A 20,707-nucleotide genomic window follows, 5' to 3' on the forward strand; every position below is an offset into this window, starting at 1 on the left:
GAAAACTAAATAAAGAAATGCTCACCAGAATAACGTCTTACATCGTTAGAATGAACGCATTAGTAAAGTTGTCTGTTTCATTAGTAATCTAGTTAAATCTGTTTCGTTTAGGGACCGGGGAACTAATAATCTAGTTAACACCAGTAAAGTTGTCTGTTCCGTTTAGGGACCGGGGAGGAAGCACCATAACTCCAAAACAGTGGAAAGACTGGTCCTATGCAAGATGTCATCTGTTTTTACCAGTTTTAAGGAAATGACAAGCTGAGAAAACGACGAAAGACGTCAGTTGGTGTTTGGTGATGAGATCCTGAGGCCCATTGTCGTGCCATTTATCCACCGCCATCACCTCATGTTTCAGCATGATAATACACGGCCCCATGTCACAATGATCTGTACACAATTCCTGGAAGCTGAAAATGTCCCAGTTATTCCATGGCCTGCATACTCATTGAGCATGTTTGGGATGCTCTGGATCGACGTGTACGACAGCGTGTAATGGTTGGAATGGAATAAATGGAACAGTATCCAACATATGGAAACCACAGGTTAGACTTAGTTCCCTTTATTCCATTCCAGCCATTACAATGAGCCTGTCCTCCTATAGCTCCTCCCACCAGCCTCCACTGGTCACAGAGTTTGCCCCACGAGAGCGCACATGCACAGTTGTTACCCATCTCTGCTGCTGTTGCAGTCGGCCACATTAAAATAATAGCAATAGTTTTAGATGGGGGAAAGTACACATTTCCTCACTCAAAACCATTAGTAATTTAGATTTTTTTTTTTAAATAGCTGATTTGGCAGTACCTTTCAAAGAATCTGTCCACAATTCGCAGATTTCACAATCACTCTTTGACTGACAACGAAGCAGAGTTAGTCGTACAGAAAGACGAGTCACGTGACCCTTTTATGCAGCTTTCCAGTTCTAGACTGCAGGAAGAGAGAGTGAGAGTTCTAGACTGCAGGAAGAGAGAGGGAGAGTTCTAGGAGAGTGAGAGTTCTAGACTGCAGGGAGAGAGAGTGAGAGTTCTAGACTGCAGGGAGAGAGAGAGTGAGAGTTCTAGACTGCAGGGAGAGAGAATGAGAGTGAGAGTTCTAGACTGCAGGGAGAGAGAGTGGGAGTGAGAGTTCTAGACTGCAGGGAGAGAGAGTGAGAGTTCTAGACTGCAGGGAGAGAGAGTGAGAGTTCTAGACTGCAGGGAGAGAGAGTGAGAGTTCTAGACTGCAGGGGAGAGAGTGAGAGTTCTAGACTGCAGGGAGAGAGCGAGTGGGAGTTCTAGACTGCAGGGAGAGAGGTGAGAGTTCTAGACTGTAGGAGTGCGAGGGGCAGAGGGCAAACTCCAGCTAACTAGTTTCAATGTATGTAATCACTTGGGAAATTTAGGATTTTAGGTAAACTTCCCCTTTAGATACCTTCTGATAGGCGCTGTAATTTAATTGGATTTTAGGTAAACTTCCCTTTAACCTCATACATTCTGATAGGCGCTGTAATTTAATTGGATTTTAGGTAAACTTCCCCTTTAACCTCATACATTCTGATAGGCGCTGTAATTTAATAGGATTTTAGGTAAACTTCCCCTTTAACCTCATACATTCTGATAGGCGCTGTAATTTAATAGGATTTTAGGTAAACTTCCCTTTAACCTCATACATTCTGATAGGCGCTGTAATTTAATAGGATTTTAGGTAAACTTCCCCTTTAACCTCATACATTCTGATAGGCGCTGTAATTTAATAGGATTTTAGGTAAACTTCCCCTTTAACCTCATACATTCTGATAGGCGCTGTAATTTAATAGGATTTTAGGTAAACTTCCCTTTAACCTCATACATTCTGATAGGCGCTGTAATTTAATAGGATTTTAGGTAAACTTCCCCTTTAACCTCATACATTCTGATAGGCGCTGTAATTTAATTGGATTTTAGGTCAACTTCCCCTTTAACCTCATACATTCTGATAGGCGCTGTAATTTAATTGGGGAGACCTTTTGTATTGTTTGGTGTTTTAATCACACCTGAATTCTAAATAAACAAATGTATTATTTAAAAAAAACTTTTCTGATTGTAATCCCACATCTGTTAATATATTTCCACAGGAGAGAGCTCCAACTCAGGCTCACTCAGCGAGCCCAGTACCACAGTATCAGGAAACCACCAACAACACCGAGGGAGGAACTCAAGGCAGAAACATCACCACTGCTTGGACTGCTTCACTCGTTTCTGTGAGCCAGAGGAGTTGAGAAGACACACTTGTAAAAACCGCAGCCACGGTGTAACATGTCCTCCCAAACGGAAAAAGACCTCCAGCTCCTTCTCACCAATCCTCCCACCAATCCTCCCACATCATCGTGTCAGCTATTGGGGATCCTAGTAAACATAAATGTTGCAGGAGGAGAAACTCCAGATAAAGTCTTGGTCCCCCACCAGCCACCTGATGTAGAAATATCACTTCCTCAACACAGAACAAAAGGAAAGGACCCGTTCATTCAACCCCTCGTGGTTCCATAAGAAATCGTGGCTGACGGCGTCTCCAAAAAAAACCTTTGCTGCTTCCCGTGCCTTTTATTCGGCAAAGACTTGGTCAACGGTGGGTTTCAAGGACCTGAAGCACCTCTCCGAAAGGCTTTCGAAACATGAGAGTTGTTGTACTCATCTGGAAAACGGCATGAAACTGGGATTTCTAGGGAAGACTAACGCTGCTGGTCAGCTGGTCGGCGTAAACCCAAGCTCCCATTGAGATACACAACAGACAAACGGAGGAGAGTAGGTACGTTTCTGGGTAGAATGGTCAAAAGCTACGTTCTGTGCAGGAGACACATGGCTGCGACGTGGCCGAGCGGCCTGGTCGAGTCGGATTCCCTAAACGCATCCATGTTTAAGTGCGTCTTTGAGACGAGGGAGAGGGAGACTCCAGACTCCAGAGGCATTACGACGCTCACGGCTTCTTTAAGCACCCAAATGGCTATGTACAAAACAAACTGTTTGACTGTATGCACGAGGTGTACAAAGAGGCGATTACCAAGGAGGTGTGGGCGGCTAGCTTCGTAGCGGTGCAGGTGGACGGCATGCCGTGGACAGGGGAGGTCTCCTCCAGGGTATTATTGCCCCTAGCTACAGATCTAGGATCAGCTTCCCCAATCCCAACTGTGACCATTAGCTTCTTGGGCTAACAATCTACTCCAGTACGCCACAGCAGGTCTCTGTCGTGCTACGGTACACGCTTCCAGACAATACTGTCACGGAGAGGTTTTGGGAGTTTGTGGACCTAAAGGATAAAACGGACGCCGGTCTCACCAAGGCAGTCAAGGACTCGCTGGAGCCACTGATATGGTGGTTAACACTGGGAAGCTGAAAGATGAATTGACCTCTCTGTACCAACACACGGAGCTCCACAGGGGTACAACAGCTCCGTCATTACTGAAAACAATCAGCGAGCTCAACCTCCAGGATGTTTTGTCAGAGACGGTCTCTCTTCTCAAAATCATCATCACCACTCCCATGCAGACCGCCGAGTCTGACAGAAGGTTCCCCACTCTGAAAAGAGTCCAGGCGTTGCCGTGTTCTCGGAACACCTCGGGTTCCGCGGTCGCTTGGCAACAGAACAACGGCAGGCTAAATGCACTGTCCATGCTCTCTGTCGAGAAGGACTTCATTCAAGCACTCAGGTCAGATTTTCACGACAAGGTCGTTGATAAGTTTGTCCAAAATAAAACCTGCCCTGGAGCCTTCCTGTTTAAATGAGCAGTACAGCATCTGAGAAGGCTTGGGCTGTGTCTTTATATAGTATATACTGGGGCTGTGTCTTTATATAGTATATACTGGGGCTGAGTCTATATATAGTATATACGGGGGTCTGAGTCTGTATAGAGTATATACTGGGGGCTTAGTCTATATATAGTATATACTGGGGGCTTAGTCTATATATAGTATATACTGGGGCTGTGTCTTTATATTGTATATACTGGGGCTGAGTCTATATATAGTATATACTGGGGCTGAGTCTGTATATAGTATATACTGGGGCTGAGTCTGTATATAGTATATACTGGGGCTGAGTCTATATATAGTATATACTGGGGCTGAGTCTATATATAGTATATACTGGGGCTGAGTCTATATATAGTATTTACTGGGGCTGAGTCTATATATAGTATATACTGGGGCTGAGTCTATATATAGTATATACTGGGGCTGAGTCTATATATAGTATATACTGGGGCTGAGTCTATATATAGTATATACTGGGGCTGAGTCTATGTATATAGTATATATTGGGTCTGAGTGTCCCAAATGGCGCACTATTCCCTCTGTAGTGCACTACATTTGACCATGGGCCCACAAAATAAGTCCATAGACTCCAGTAGTAAATATTTTTTTATACATAATTCAAATCAGTAGAAGGTCTTTATATGTTGGCTAGGCCTTCTATAAGTCAATCATTTCACCTGATTAGCGTAAAATATATATGCTATAGACTATGCAGAGCCACGGTCGGGTCCATTCGGATCTATCAGCTGTGGTTACGTAGACCCGAGATCCGATGACAATCAAACAGGACCCGAGGGACAGGTTAGAATTTCAGACCAGAATAGGCCCGGGTCTCGGGTATATGAAGACCTCTAATTGGCATCCAAAGTCAACTATGAGTGTATTGTTATGTCATGATCTGCTTGTAAACTGTAAAATGTTGTCAACTATCCTTCAACTGAATTATAAATACAGTTCCAACTGTCTGTGTGGCTCCTCTTCTTCACTGAAAGGGGATTATGTTGGTCTTTATCGATGACAAGTCAGTATAGTAACATGGTGATAATAAATGAAGGATAACAGATGCTATACACTGACTGTTGTAATAATATAACATCACACTGCAGATAGAAATATAGTGTAATGACAGCTGTCTTGTTTTGGTTGAGAAATCCACACTGAACAAAACTATAAATGCAACATTTAAAGTGTTGGTCCCATGATTCATGAGCTGAAATAAAACATTCCTGAAATTTTCCATAAGCACAAGAAGCTTATTTCTCTAAAATGTTGTGCACAAATTTGTTTACATCCCTGTTCGTGAGCATTTCTCCTTTGCCAAGATAATCCATCCACCTGACAGGTGTGGCATTTCGAGAAGCTGATTATTTAACAGCGTGATCATTACACAGGTGCACCTTGTGCTGGGAACAATAAAAGGCAACTCAAAAAAATGTGTAGTTTTGTCACACAACACAATGCCACAGATGTCTCAAATGTTGAGAGATTTTGCAATTGGCATACTGACTGCAGGAATGTCCACCAGAGCTGTTGCCAGATAATTTAATGTTAATTTCTCTACCATAATCCATAAGAGGTCTAAGAAGCTTTATTTAACTAGGCAAGTCAGTTAAGAACAAATTCTTATTTACAATGATGGCCTACCGAGGAACAGTGGGTTAACTGCCTTGTTCAGGGGCTAGAACAATAGATTTTTATCTTGAGTTAGTGTATGGTAGGGTATTTGTTCATGTATTTTTTTTCAAACAAACTAAGGGAGTTCTACTCCAGTCTAGATGGTGGCGGTAATGCAACATGTATTGGATGCCAAACGCCGTTAAACCACACCGAAGAAGACGATGCATTTCCGCCAGAAGCACGACTCTACGCTGATACGACGCATTTCCGCCAGAAGCACGACTCTACGCTAATACGACGCATTTCCGCCAGAAGCACGACGCATTTCCGCCAGAAGCACGACTCTACGCTGATACGACGCATTTCCGCCAGAAGCACGACTCTACGCTGATACGACGCATTTCCGCCAGAAGCACGACTCTACGCTGATACGACGCTCACGAACATTTCCTGCCGCATCTCATCAACCAGACCAAACGCACTCGGGAAGTGGATGAATGTTTCCGTTTGCTCTACGAGACCGTCGCCATTTCATCAAGTTCTTCTCGGCTAAATAATTAGCTACAGGAAATCAGTTCAAGGTAACCTATTGCTAATTTCCAAAACATGTTAAACGTGAGTTTGTAACACGGTCTGTAAAAACTAACGCATTAGATGATTAAACGGCAGTGGTTGCCGCGGCCTGGCTTTGTTGTTCCCCTAGCTAGCTAGCTGTTAGCCACTCGTTAGCTAGCTAGTAACACATCTCCCGTCCAACCCGTTTGTGTCGATAGCTAGCTAACAAACTAACATCATTTCGGGGTAACGGTTGAAGTGACTTTTACTTCATAATGAGCCATCTGTCGTCTCATTGTGAGTAAACTGACTGTGGCGAGGAATAGGCTAACTAGCTAACCGCCAGCTCATTGTTTAGCCACATATAGCAAAACAAAATGTCTTTATAACAACAGCAACGTTAATCTGAACCACTGTAGGAAGCTAAATTGGCTGGGTTAACCGTTGCTAAACTCTTGCTATCTGTTATGAAAACAGCGAATCCCTGAACCGTTTTCCACAACTTCTTAATTTTGCATGATAACGTTATGTCGACATAACTTGTAGTAATTTTATTGTTTCTATCTAAAATAATGGCGCTGTGAAACAGGCACACAAGCGTTTCGCTACACTAAAAATAACATCTGATAAATATGTGTGTGAACAATACAATTTAATTTGAAGAATAACTAAATACTTCCGGGTCACGGTTTTTGTTTGGAATCCTTCAGAATAAGAGAGTCGTCATTTATACGTAATGCAATAAGGCCAGAGGAGGTGTGGTATATGGCAAATATACCACAGCTAAGGACTGTTCTTATGCACCACGTGGCGTGCCTGGATATAGTGGTGGGGAGTCGAATCTATTCCTTGTTAAGCTTCGATTCCACTAGGAATCAACTCCTTAAGGAAACTATTGGCTGTAGTCTAGTTTGAAAACAAACTCACAGCAAAGAGATGGGAGGGGGCACAGCCAGAACCATGCATTGGTAATCAAAAGATGTAGGCTATCGCAATACTGTATTTGCACAAGTTCACTAAAGTAGGGGCTATTGACACACTAGTGTTTTTCATAGTGAAGAGAATGAAGAGCCAGCGAGTTAGACAGAGGATCATCGGGGCAGACACAACCGTGCGCATAGGCTATATCTTGGTTATCTGTCTCGTCTAGCAATGCATCATAAATTCACCAAAAGTATATATTAGGCTGTCAATGACTGGTTAAGCTATTCTTCATGGTGCCAGTGTATTGAAGTTGAACATTGCCAAATGCATCAGTTTAATTTGCACTAAATATGCATTAGACGTATTGATCCATGGACATCTACCATGGATCAGCTACAATAATGAATAGGATTACATTTCATCAATTTGAATATTATGGGGAGACCTATACATTTGGAAGCCAAGCATGAGTTATCAGTGTAGCCTGTTATCGTCTAGACGTGACGTTGAAACATCTTCACGCCTACAATAAAACCCGCCAGGCTTCCGTCGTAACTCCAGTGTTAAATAAATAAATATTTAAATATATATATTAGAATTACAAGGGTCAGTTTAATCCTGTGTGAATAGTCCTCTGGGATACTAATTAGAGAACCCTTGTCTCTAGTAATACCTGTCAGAATAGGGCTGTAAACATGGAAAATAATCATCTTATCGGTGTAGAGTGCTTTATTTAACTAAGCAAGTCAGTTAAGTACAAATTGTTATTTACAACGACGGCCTACCAAAAGGCCTCCTGCGGCGACGGGGGCTGGGATTAGATTCATCCCATGGGATCCGTCTCGGCTGCGCACGGCAGATATCAGTGAAATATTCTAGTCCTACACATCACCTAGTCCTTTTTAATGGGCTACGTTGATGAGCAAATGGGCAGTATCAAGCTCGTGTCAGTCCGCTAGAACGCAAAGGTAGTTTTCCTAGTAGGACTGAAATAATGAGGTGGTGTGCGCTTCCATTTCAGTGTGTTTTGGGAGTCGAGCAGGAGTCGGCTCCAACCGCAGGGAGTCGGCTCCAACCGCAGGGAGTCGGCTCCAACCGCAGGGAGTCGGCTCCAACCGCAGGGAGTCGGCTCCAACCGCAGGGAGTCGGCTCCAACCGCAGGGAGTCGGCTCCAACCGCAGGGAGTCGGCTCCAACCGCAGGGAGTCGGAGTCGGCTACCTGGACACAGCCCTTGGCCATGGGCTCCGGAGTGGCGCAGTGATCCAAGGCACTGCATCTCAGTGCTAGACACGCAACTACAGACACCCTGGTTCGAATCCAGCTGTATCACAATCGTCCGTGATTGGGAGTCCCACGGGGCGTCGCACAATTGGCCCAGCGTCATCTGGGTTTGGCCGGTGTTGGCCGTCATTGTAAATAAGAACTGACTTGCCTAGTTAAATAAAGGTGTAAAAAAACAAACACCGTATGCTATTATAAACTGGTTACCAAAGTAATTAGACCAGTAAAACTATCGGTCTTATCATACCTGCGGTGTACTTAAGGGATAATCAACGAGGCTTATGTCTATGGAAAATAATGAGTGACGTGGAAGGTGTTTTCGGGAACTGATAAAACTGACTTATTTTCCAGAGAACCCATAGAGCCCTGCGTTGATTATCCCTTTCATACCACGGCTATAATTTAACACCATTTGCCGGTAGAAATGTGTTCAACATCCACTGAAGTAGCTAGCAAGTTTTTCTAGATAGCTACAGTAGTTGCTGTGGTAACCAAACAGACTTGCTTGTTTAGCTAACCAAACCAGCAGTCCTAGCTTGCTATTATGAAAATCGAATTCAACAATACCAATATGGTTTTCAATTTGACTTTTGCAGCTCAAACAAAACTTGTACAAATTAACTATAGCAATTTTATTATAAGAGGTCATATTAAAGAGACGCCAATCATCTTAAATCCACTTGTTGTTTCATATTGGACATAAATATTGCACCGTAAATAATTGATTGTGTGTTCATAAAACCAGGGTCCGGCCTACAAACTAAAGTCCATAGCATACAAAACGGAAGAGTTTGACCGAAAGTTTAATTTGAGTTTTTTTTGCTGAGGTATTAGTTGTGCAATTTTACATGGAGCAGTATTGGAGCAGTATTTCATTTGAATTTGCATTAAAATGAGTCTGTCGTTGAATGACAACAAACCTTCCCTACAGTTGACCAATCACAGACAGGGGCGTAGACTTTGGATACTAGACTTCAGCTTGCCCCAAGAAAATTGTGTGCGCTCGAACAGTCAAAAGAAGAAAAAAAACATACCAAAACGAACAAAAATGTCATCAAAATATATGGGCAAATTGTTTCTACTGGGAAGCATATGGCATGCTTAAGGGATGGTTGATTTGTCAAGAGCATTGTCTCTCCATTGACCCAGTCAGTCAGTTAACAGAACCAAGACGTTCTCAGGAAGGTCCAATAATTTTTCTTGTTAGACCCAACTTTTCAGAATATCAATGACGTTCTGCGCGATGCGGAAGCTGTTGGCAAGTTAGGGACTTTGTTGCTGCATTTAGTTTGTTGACCCCTCGTTATTTTTCTTGATTTTAGTCTAGCGACAAATTCAGCTACTTTTTTAGGCTGCCATTGGGAAGTTTTCTATGGTTTTGATTACATTTTTGGACAATATCCAATATTTTCCTTTTAAAAAAAAAAAAAAAAACCGATACCGATTATAAAAAAAAAAATATATATAATTTTTTTTAAATTGCGGCCTTTGAACTATGAGTAGTTAAATAAAACGCACACAGTAAGTTATTTTTTGGGCATTTACACATGTCCCCATTACCACTAAAACATCATCAAAACCTATTTCTTTCACTTACTTGCTGTGCTGTTTCGTTGTTCATTTGTTAATAATTGTTTAATTCTCAACCAGGATTTCATCATTCATGTCAAGCAGTAAAGTTTCAGATCTGTCTGTCCGTGGCCTCTCTTCCTCGGTGCGTCACTGTCACTGTGTCTGTTTCCATCTTTTCCAGCTGTGTCTAACATTTCTGCATCGAAGTAGCGGGTCTTGTACCTAGCATCGAGCATGGTGGCGACACAGTAAAGAGGCTCAGAGAGAATGCCTGTTAAAGAAGTAGCGGGTCTTGTACCTAGCATCGAGCATGGTGGTGACACAGTAAAGAGGCTCAGAGAGAATGCCACCGAATCGCTTGTTCACTGCCTCTACGAGAGTACTTTTACAAGTTAACCCCACGCTCTGTTGGCATTTCTTTTGAGCAGGCATGAGAAACAGCATATTTTTTGAGCATGCAATACAGCTTTCCTCAGTATGAAATCCTTGTAGACCCACTTTGCTGTCAGACTCAGAACGCTCATCGCCGGTCCAAATGTCAGTCGTGAAGCAAATGGCAGTGATGCCCATTAGCAAGTAGCTCATAGACGTGTGTTTCAACAATACTCCGGTAGGGCAACATCTGAAAAACAGCTCCTACTTGGTAGTGTGGGCAACATCTGAAAAACAGCTCCTACTTGGTAGTGTGGGCAACATCTGAAAAACAGCTCCTACCTGGTAGTGTGGGCAACATCTGAAAAACAGCTCCTACTTGGTAGTGTGGGCAACATCTGAAAAACAGCTCCTACTTGGTAGTGTGGGCAACATCTGAAAAACAGCTTCTACTTGGTAGTGTGGGCAACATCTGAAAAACAGCTCCTACTTGGTAGTGTGGGCAACATCTGAAAACACTTGGTAGTGTGGGCAACATCAAAACAGCTCCTACTTGGTAGTGTGGGCAACATCTGAAAAACAGCTCCTACTTGGTAGTGTGGGCAACATCTGAAAAACAGCTCCTACTTGGTAGTGTGGGCAACATCTGAAAAACAGCTCCTACTTGGTAGTGTGGGCAACATCTGAAAAACAGCTCCTACTTGGTAGTGTGGGCAACATCTGAAAAACAGCTCCTACTTGGTAGTGTGGGCAACATCTGAAAAACAGCTCCTACTTGGTAGTGTGGGCAACATCTGAAAAACAGCTCCTACTTGGTAGTGTGGGCAACATCTGAAAAACAGCTCCTACTTGGTAGTGTGGGCAACATCTGAAAAACAGCTCCTACTTGGTAGTGTGGGCAACATCTGAAAAACAGCTCCTACTTGGTAGTGTGGGCAACATCTGAAAAACAGCTCCTACTTGGTAGTGTGGGCAACATCTGAAAAACAGCTCCTACTTGGTAGTGTGGGCAACATCTGAAAAACAGCTCCTACTTGGTAGTGTGGGCAACATCTGAAAAACAGCTCCTACTTGGTAGTGTGGGCAACATCTGAAAAACAGCTCCTACTTGGTAGTGTGGGCAACATCTGAAAACAGCTGGGCAACATCTGAAAAACAGCTCCTACTTGGTAGTGTGGGCAACATCTGAAAAACAGCTCCTACTTGGTAGTGTGGGCAACATCTGAAAAACAGCTCCTACTTGGTAGTGTGGGCAACATCTGAAAAACAGCTCCTACTTGGTAGTGTGGGCAACATCTGAAAAACAGCTCCTACTTGGTAGTGTGGGCAACATCTGAAAAACAGCTCCTACTTGGTAGTGTGGGCAACATCTGAAAAACAGCTCCTACTTGGTAGTGTGGGCAACATCTGAAAAACAGCTCCTACTTGGTAGTGTGGGCAACATCTGAAAAACAGCTCCTACTTGGTAGTGTGGGCAACATCTGAAAAACAGCTCCTACTTGGTAGTGTGGGCAACATCTGAAAAACAGCTCCTACTTGAAAAATAGCTCCTACTTGGTAGTGTGGGCAACATCTGAAAAACAGCTCCTACTTGGTAGTGTGGGCAACATCTGAAAAACAGCTCCTACTTGGTAGTGTGGGCAACATCTGAAAAACAGCTCCTACTTGGTAGTGTGGGCAACATCTGAAAAACAGCTCCTACTTGGTAGTGTGGGCAACATCTGAAAAACAGCTCCTACTTGGTAGTGTGGGCAACATCTGAAAAACAGCTCCTACTTGGTAGTGTGGGCAACATCTGAAAAACAGCTCCTACTTGGTAGTGTGGGCAACATCTGAAAAACAGCTCCTACTTGGTAGTGTGGTACCGGTGCTTGACCAGTTGGGAAAGCCAACATCATCCACGACAGAGAATGGTTGATTGTTAAGGGCAATGAATTACATTATCTTGTCATTAATGGATTTAGTCTTTTGAGTTGTCTCGCTGAAATGTTCTTAATGTTGCAAATGACTGCTGGACTTGTTGACTGCTCCATCCACACAGCGGACATTGTGGGCTAGTAGGTTAGGAATGCTGTGTTGCACGTGTAGCTCTCTATTTGTTGTGGCGTCATTACGTCATCTACCTACGTTATATAGGTATGGCACGTCAACGTTAAACTAGACAGCGGGCAGATGTTGGCATTTTTAGCTAATATCGGCCGATTCCAATACTCGTACCGACCTATATCGTGCATCCCTAATTTTGATAGCATTTAGCGACTTTTCCCACTCAGTTCTGCTGTGAAAGCTGTCTGTGTAACGGAAATCACAGCAACGGCGCACACAGGCAGAGAAGCACAAGGGGAGGGGGTGAAAACGCTACATCGGGGACCAATAGCGATTCTCACTGAAATTGTTGGCAACACTGTGCAAAAGAGAGAGCGAAACAAACAGCATGTTGAATATAGTGGCATGATAAAGCCTAAAGAACTGTTGAATATAGTGGCATGATAAAGCCTAAGGAACTGTTGAATATAGTGGCATGATAAAGCCTAAGGAACTGTTGAATATAGTGGCATGATAAAGCCTAAGGAACTGTTGAATATAGTGGCATGATAAAGCCTAAGGAACTTTTGAATATAGTGGCATGATAAAGCCTAAGGAACTGTTGAATATAGTGGCATGATAAAGCCTAAGGAACTGTTGAATATAGTGGTGATAAAGCCTAAGGAACTGTTGAATATAATGCCTAAGGAACTGTTGAATATAGTGGCATGATAAATAAGGAACTGTTGCCTAAAGAACTGTTGAATATAGTGGCATGATAAAGCCCTGTTGAATAAGTGGCATGATAAACTAGGACCCAACTGGAAATGGCATGATAAAGCCATAAAATAAAAATGTGACTTAACTGAAATCTAGGACCGTCTCCGACTAAAATGACTGTTTAAAGTAAAAATCTTGGTCGACCCAGAGTTGCCTATTCATTTAACTTTTCCATGTATAGACACATCCTATGTGTTTTAATCAAATCAATTATATTAATTTAGCTTGTCTGATGCTTTAAGCACACTGTTTGATTTAATAATTGATTAATTGTACACCATGATACAGTGCATTCCAAAAGTATTCAGACCCCCTGACTATTTCCACATTTTGTTACGTTACAGCCTCATTCAAACTACAGACATACAGACTACAGACCTAATGACAAAGCAAAAACATGGTTTTTTTTTAGATATTTTTGCCAATTTATTAAAAATATGGAAGAAGATTGGAACCACCAAGACTCTTCCTAGAGCTGGCCGCTAAGCCAGGTGACCAAGAACCTGATGGGCACTCTGACAGACCTCCAGAGTTCCTCTGTGGAGATGGTTGTCCTTCTGGAAAGTTCTCCCATCTCTGCAGCACTCTACCAATCAAGCCTTTCCGGTAGAGTGGCCAGATGAAAGCCACTCCTCAGTAAAAGGCACATGACAGCCCGCTTGGAGTTTGCCAAAAGGCACCTAAAGGACTCTGACCAAATCAGATTGTCTGGTCTGATGAAACCAAAATTAAACTATTTGGCCTGAATGCCAAGCGTCATGTCGGGAGGAAACTAGCCACCGCTCATCACCTGGCCAGTACCATCCCTACAGGGAAGCGTGGTGACCGCATCATGCTGTGGGTATTTTTTTCAGTGGAATTATATCAAAATAGTGGTGGCAACTTCCTCTGGAGGGGTCCTTTTTTAACTTAAAACCACCTCTTCCGTGCAAACATCTATCTATTGTGATCTAGTGTCCCTGAAGTCGGATTAAATCATTTTCCATCATTTAACTCGTTTAGATACATGTTTGTCTTTTCCAGAGCTATACCACGATCAAAGGTTTGAAAGTCTCACACTGAACTCTTTCGGTCTCCTCTTTTTTAGATCTACCCAACTTACCATGTCTGGCCCGGGTTCTGGATGGGGTGTTCCAGCCCAAAGAAGCTCACAGCGGGATCCAGAGATGCTATTAGTGAAGCTGGGGGACTGTAATCAAACAGTGGAATTCAATGTGATTGTCAAAGAGGAGGAGGAGGAGAGAGAAATCAATGAGGGTGAGGAGGAAGGGCGAGAGGATGACAGGGACTCAGTTGACCCAGGTAAATTCAGGCTAACATCCTCTTTGGCTCAGAGAGGTAAACTACAAAGCAATGAGTTGGTCAGCTAACTTTGATAAACAACTCAAAATAGCTATTGGTTTTCTGGTTCATTAAGAAATGTAAACTTAGGTTTTTGGTTGTTGAGTTAATTAGACCATGACAATGTCTATCATATCTTTCAAAAAACAGTTATTTATGAATATTTAGGCTGGTTAACTCATTGATTCTGCTTTTTGTAATAGCATTGATTTTCTGGTTCATTAAGAAATGTAAACATGTGTTTTTGGGTGTTGAATAAAATGCTAATTCAGAATATTTAGGTAAGTTAGCTGGCTAACTCATTGATTCTGCTTTGTAGTATAAACCCTCAGGCTTCTGTATGTGTAAGAGGGAAGGCGAGTGCCAAAACAAAAATGGCTACAGACCAATGTGCAATGCATCGTAATTCAACAATTGTATTATATATATGTGTGATGCAACAAGCCCCTTGCAAAGTATTTATTTCAATACTCTGTTAATTCTAATGACTGAATCCTGCATTATTCAACTTAAATACTTTGTTTCTCTCTGTCTGTTTCTTATCCTATATCTGTTCATATTCTTACAGGAGAGATCCCCAACCCAGACTCAGTCAACAAGCCCAGTTCCACAGCATCAAGACTGCCTGGTTGTGGGAGTTACCCCTGTCCTCAATGTGGAAAGTGTTTCAGTTCCTCAACTCATCTAAAGAATCATCAAAGAGTACACACTGGAGAGAAACCTTTTGACTGCTCGGCATGTGGGAAGAGTTTCAGTGAGAAAGTAAACCTTAAGAGACATGAGAGAGTACATAGTGGAGAGAAGCCTTACCATGGCACCACGTGTCGGAAGAGCTTCAATCACTCAGGGAGCCTTAAGGACCACCAGCGACTACATACATGGGAGAAACCTTACCACTGCTCTCTTTGTGGGAAGTGTTTCAATCGAGCAGGAGACCTGAAAACTCATAAGAAATCACACAGTGGAAAGAAGCCTACCTGTACTTTCAATGTGATTGTCAAAGAGGAGGAGGAGGAGGAGGAGGATGAGGAGAAGGAAATCGATAAGGAAAAGAGTGAACAGCAGGAACCTAGTGGTGTAGTTGTCCCAGATACATCAAGACTATCTGGTTGTGGTCGTTACCCCTGTCCTCAATGTGGGAAGAGTTTCAGTTCCTCAGGTAATCTAAAGAATCATCAGAGTGTACACACTCGAGAGAAACCATTCCACAGTGCCACATGTGGGAAGAGTTTCAGTGTAAAAGTCAACCTCACGAGACACGAGATGGTACATAGTGGAGAGAAGCCGTACCACTGCACCAAATGTGGGAAGAGCTTCATCAATCATTCTGGAAGCCGTACACATAAAAGAGTACATACAGGGAGAAGCCTTACCACTGCTCTCTGTGTGGGGAGGGATTCACTCAGCTAAGAAGTCTTAAAAGTCATGAGAGAACATCCATTGGAGGGAAGCCTGCCTGTGCTTTTAATGTAATTGTCCAAGAGGAGGAGGGAGAAAAGAAAGAAGGTGAGGATAAGGAGGACAATAGCGGTGTAGTAGACAGTGCATGTCGGAGCAAAAAACAAGGCACGAGGTCGAAGGAATTGTCCGTAGAGCTCCGAGACAGGATTGTGTCGAGGCACAGATCTGGGGAGGGGTACCAAAAGATTTCTGCAGCATTGAAGGTCCCCAAGAACACAGTGGCCTCCATCATTATTAAATGGAAGAAGTTTGGAACCACCAAGACTCTTCCTAGACCTGGCCGCCCGACCAAACTGAGCAATTTGGGGAGAAGGGCCTTGGTCAGGGAGGTGACCAAGAACCCGATGGTCACTCTGACAAAGCTCCAGAGTTCCTCTGTGGAGATGGTTGTCCTTCTGGGAGGTTCTCCCATCTCTGCAGCACTCTACCAATCAGGCCTTTATGGGAGAGTGGCCAGACGGAAGCCAATCCTCAGTAAAAGGAACATGACAGCCCGCTTGGAGTTTGCCAAAAGGCACCTGAAGGACTCTCAGACCATGAGAAACAAGATTCTCTGGTCTGGTGAAAACAAGATTGAACTCTTTGGCCTGAATGCCAAGCGTCACATCACCATCCCCATGGTGAAGCATGGTGGTGGCAGCATCATGCTGTGGGGATGTTTTTCAGCTGCCGGGACTGGGAGACTAGTCAGGATCGAGGGAGAGATGAACGGAGAAAAATACAGAGAGATCCTTGATGAAAACCTGCTCCAGAGTGCTCAGGACCTTAGACTGGGTCAAAGGTTCACCTTCCAACAGGACAACGACCCTAAGCACACAGCAAAGACAACCCAGGAGTGGCTTCGTGACAAGTCTCTGAATATCCTTGAGTGGCCCAGCCAGAGCCCGGACTTGAACCCGATCGAAAATCTCTGGAGAGACCTGAAAATAGCTGTGCAGCGACGCTCACCATCCAACCTGACAGAGCTTGAGAGGATCTGCAGAGAAGAATGGGAGAAATTCCCCAAATACAGGTGTGCCAAGCTTGTAGCATCCTACCCAAGAAGACTTGAGGCTGTAATCTCTGCCAAAGGTGCTTCAACAAAGTACTGAGTAAAGGGTCTGAATACTTATGTAAATGTGTTATTTTAAATAAATTTGCTAAAATTTCTAAAAACCTGTTTTTGCTTTGTCATTATGGGATATAAAAGTGACGATGAAAACTATTTTTTTAATCCATTTTTAGAATAAGACTAATGTAACAATGTGTAAAAAGTGAAGGGGTCTGAATCCTTTCTGAATTGGCTGTATATGAACACAGCTTCATTAAAGCAGTTAGATGCAGTTTATCATAGTGCAATGCTCTTTATTACGGGAGACAGTTTTAGAACTCACCACTGCATTCTCTACCTGTAAGTTGGTTGGCCCACTGTGATGTCACCACTGCATTCTCTACCAGAAAGTTGGTTGGCCCTCTGTCACCACTGCATTCTCTACCAGAAAGTTGGTTGGCCCGCTGATGTCACCACTGCATTCTCTACCAGAAAGTTGGTTGGCCCTCTGTCACCACTGCATTCTCTACCAGCAAGTTGGTTGGCCCTCTGTGATGTCATCACTGCATTCTCTACCAGATGTATGGTTGGCCCTTTGCCACATAGGTAAATAAATTGCTATGTTTTAATTTATAAAGCCCTTTTACAAAAAGTCTCACCGTAGCTAACCTGTTGACCACATCCGGTCTCAGGGATGGTTGACTCTGGAAACTACTTTGGTCTCTACTGAGTTCGGTACATCAGCCTTTAGTCTTCTTGCACCTTATTTGTGGAACAATCTTCAAAATGTTGTTAAATGTGATGTTTTGATGCTGCTAAGGGGTCATTCAGAAAGCTGATTGAGGACCTTATAACTGATTAATGTTTATTTCTGCTTGCATTTTGTATTTATACTGGGGGGAGAAATATTAACGCAACATGCAACTATTTCTAAGATTTTACTGAGTTACCGTTCATATAAGGAAATCGGTTTTAAAAAATGAAATAAATTAATTAGGCCCTAATCTACCCGAACAATGTAATAGTCCGGTGGCCATTTGATGAATTGTTCAGCAGTCTTATGGCTTGGGGTTAGAAGCTATTAAGGAGCCTTTTTGTCCTAGACTTGGCCCTCCAGTACTGCTTGTCGTGCGGTAGCAGAGAAAACAGTCTATGACCTGGGTGACGAAGTCTCTTACAATTTTATGGGCTTTCCTCTGACACGCCTAGTATATAGGTCCTGGATTGCAGGAAGCTTGGCCCCAGTGATGTACTGGGCTGTACACACTACCCTCTGTAGCGCCGAGCAATTGCCATACCAGGCGGCGATGCAGTCAGTCAGGATGCTCTCCATGGTGCAGCTGTAGAACTTTTTGAGGATCAGGGCACCCATGCCAAATCTTTCCAGTCTCCTGAATGGGGGAAAAGGTTTGGATGTGCCCTCTTCACGACTGTCTTGGTGTGTTTGGACACTGATAGTTCGTTGGTCATGTTGACGCCCAGGAATTTGAAACTCTCGACCCGCTCCACTACAGCCGCATTGATGTTAATGGGGGCCTGTTGGGCCCGCTTTTCATGTAGTCCACGATCAGCTCCTTTGTCTTGCTCACATTGAGGGAGAGGTTGTTGTCTTGGGACCACACTGACAGTTCTCTGACCACCTCACTATAGGCTATTGTCGGTGATCAGGCCTACCACTGTTGTGTCGTCAGCAAACTTAATGATGTGTTGGAGTTGTGCTTGGCCACGCAGTCGTGGGTGAACAGGGAGTACAGGAGGGAACTAATTACACACCCCATTAGGGTCCCCAGTGTTGAGGATCAGCATGGCAGACGTGTTGTTGCCTGCCCTTACCACCAGGGGGCGGCCCGTCAGGAAGACCAGGATCCAGTTGCAGAGGGAGATGTTCAGTCCCAGGGTCCTTAGCTTAGTGATGAGCTTTGTGGGCATTACGGTGTTGATCACTGAGCTGTAGTCAATGAATAGCATTCTCACATAGGTGTTCCTTTTGTCCAGGTGGGAAGGGCAGTGTGGAGTGCGATTGAGATTGCGTAATCTGTGGATCTGTTGGGGCGGTGTGCAAATTAGAGTGGGTCTAGGGCAGTGGTTTCCAAACTTTTCATAGTCCTGTACCCCTTCAAACATTCAACCTCCAGCTGCGTGTACCCCCTCTAGCACCAGGGTCAGCTCACTCAAGTGTAGTTTTTTGCCATCATTATATGCCTGTACACTATACATTTTATTATTATTATTTTTTTTTAACCTTTATTTAACTAGGCAAGTCAGTTAAGAACAAATTCTTATTTTCAATGACAGCCTAGGAACAGTGGGTTCAACTGCCTGTTCAGGGGCAGAACGACAGATTTGTACCTTGTCAGCTCAGGGGTTTGAACTTGCAACCTTCCGGTTACTAGTCCAATGCTCTAACCACTAGGCTACCCTAATGAGTGTTTTTTTCTTCACAACCCGGCTTGTGGGAAGTGACAAAGAGCTCTTATAGGACCAGGGTACAAATAATAATCAATCATTTTACTGTTTATTTAACTATCTTACATATACCTATACATTTACCTTATTTGTATAACACCAGGGTCAGCGCAGTCTCAAATGTTTTTCAAACTCTCAAATCATTGTAAGCCTGCACACACACACACACTATACGATACATTTATTAAACATAAGAATGAGTTTGTCACAACCCGGCTCGTGGCTGTTATAGTACCAGGGCACAAATAATAATCATCAATAATGTTGTGCTTTATTTAGCCATCTCACATAGAAAACTTTATTTGTTCATCGAAAATTGTAACTCACCACAGATTAATGAGAAGGGTGTGCTTGAAAGGATGCAATGTTGGGTTGTATTGGAGAGAGTCACAGTCTTAAAATCATTTTCCACACACAGTCTGTGCCTGTATTTAGTTATCGTGCTCGTGAGGGCCGAGAATCCACTCTCACATAGGTACGTGGTTGCAAAGGGCATCAGTGTCTTAACAGTGCGGTTTGCCTAGGCAGGAAATCTGGCAGTGCCTTCTGATTTTAAATTCAATTTTCACAGAACCGCTTACTGCAATTTTGATGAGGCTCTCTTGTTCAGATATCGGTAAGTAGACTGGAGGCAGGCAATGAATGGGATAATGAATCCAGTTTGTGTCATCCGTTTCGGTAAAGTACCTGCATAATTGTGCACCCAACTTACTCCGGTGCTTCCCTATATCACATTTGGCGTTGTCTGTAAGCTTGTTCATTTGCACACAAAAAATCATACAATGATCGAAAGACCTGTGTTGTCCTTGTTAATGCAGACGGAGAAGAGCTCCAACTTCTTAATCATAGCCTTGATTTAGTCCCGCACGTTGAATATAGTTGCGTAGAGTCCCTGTAATCCTAGATTCAGATCATTCAGGTGAGAAAAAACATCTCCCAGACAGGCCAGTCGTGTGAGAAACTCATCATGCAAGAGGTCAGACAAGTGATTATGGTCAGTAAAAACGTTAAACTCATCTCTCAATTCAAATAAACGTGTCAACACTTTGCCCGTTGATAACCAGCGCGCTTCTTCTGTATGTTGTAAAAGCGTTACATGGTCGCTGCTCATATCCTTAACGTAGTGCAGAAAATACGAGTTCAGGGGCCTTGCTTTAATAAGTTCACCATTTTCACTGTAGTGTCACGTCTTTCAAGCTGCGGTGGATGCTGCAGTAAACCCAAGTGGGGTCGGGAGCAACTGCTTGCACGCGCGTTACCACTCCACTATGTCTCCCTGTCATGGCTTTTGTGCCATCAGTACAGATACCAACATGAGCAGCAACTACGTTTGCTACACACAAACCGTTAGTGCAAATCCCTCGAGAGAGTAACGGTTAATGTGATTGGATGGTAATTATTTGACATTTTGTATTTGACCATTTTGTTATTTCGCTGAACACTAGATGGTTTAATTTTATTTTTGGCAGTGAAACGAGGCTATTCAGGCTAGAAAAAACCCTCACCCAAATGTATAGC

General features: G+C 43.3%; 1 protein-coding gene and 1 long non-coding RNA gene across 2 annotated transcripts in view; both read left to right on the forward strand.

Moving 5' to 3' along the window:
- The window catches only part of LOC121845776, a 9,143-nt gene extending 5,160 nt beyond the window's left edge, over positions 1 to 3,983 (forward strand). Inside the window, exon 3 of the long non-coding RNA XR_006082771.1 lies at positions 2,093 to 3,983. This is a non-coding gene — a long non-coding RNA (uncharacterized LOC121845776). The remainder of the gene's footprint in view (positions 1 to 2,092) is intronic.
- Positions 3,984 to 5,750: 1,767 nt separating this feature from the next.
- On the forward strand, positions 5,751 to 15,642 carry LOC121845782 (zinc finger and SCAN domain-containing protein 2-like). The gene is made up of 3 exons (XM_042317693.1): positions 5,751 to 5,962; positions 13,979 to 14,193; positions 14,801 to 15,642. Exons 2-3 carry the CDS (start codon positions 13,995 to 13,997, stop codon positions 15,640 to 15,642), a joined length of 1,041 nt encoding a protein of 346 aa, XP_042173627.1. The 5' UTR covers positions 5,751 to 5,962; positions 13,979 to 13,994.
- The last annotated feature ends 5,065 nt before the right edge of the window (positions 15,643 to 20,707 follow it).

The sequence above is a fragment of the Oncorhynchus tshawytscha genome, unplaced genomic scaffold (assembly GCF_018296145.1).
Source record: "Oncorhynchus tshawytscha isolate Ot180627B unplaced genomic scaffold, Otsh_v2.0 Un_contig_3872_pilon_pilon, whole genome shotgun sequence".
NCBI classification, from domain to species: Eukaryota; Metazoa; Chordata; class Actinopteri; order Salmoniformes; family Salmonidae; genus Oncorhynchus; species Oncorhynchus tshawytscha.

Excerpts from the sequence above, each read along its gene's own strand:
- LOC121845782 (XM_042317693.1), top strand. The coding sequence starts at position 13,995 with ATGTCTGGCCCGGGTTCTGGATGGGGTGTTCCAGCCCAAAGAAGCTCA. Across the intron at positions 14,194-14,800 it reads CAGGGACTCAGTTGACCCAG|GAGAGATCCCCAACCCAGAC; the intron begins GTAAATTCAGGC and ends ATATTCTTACAG.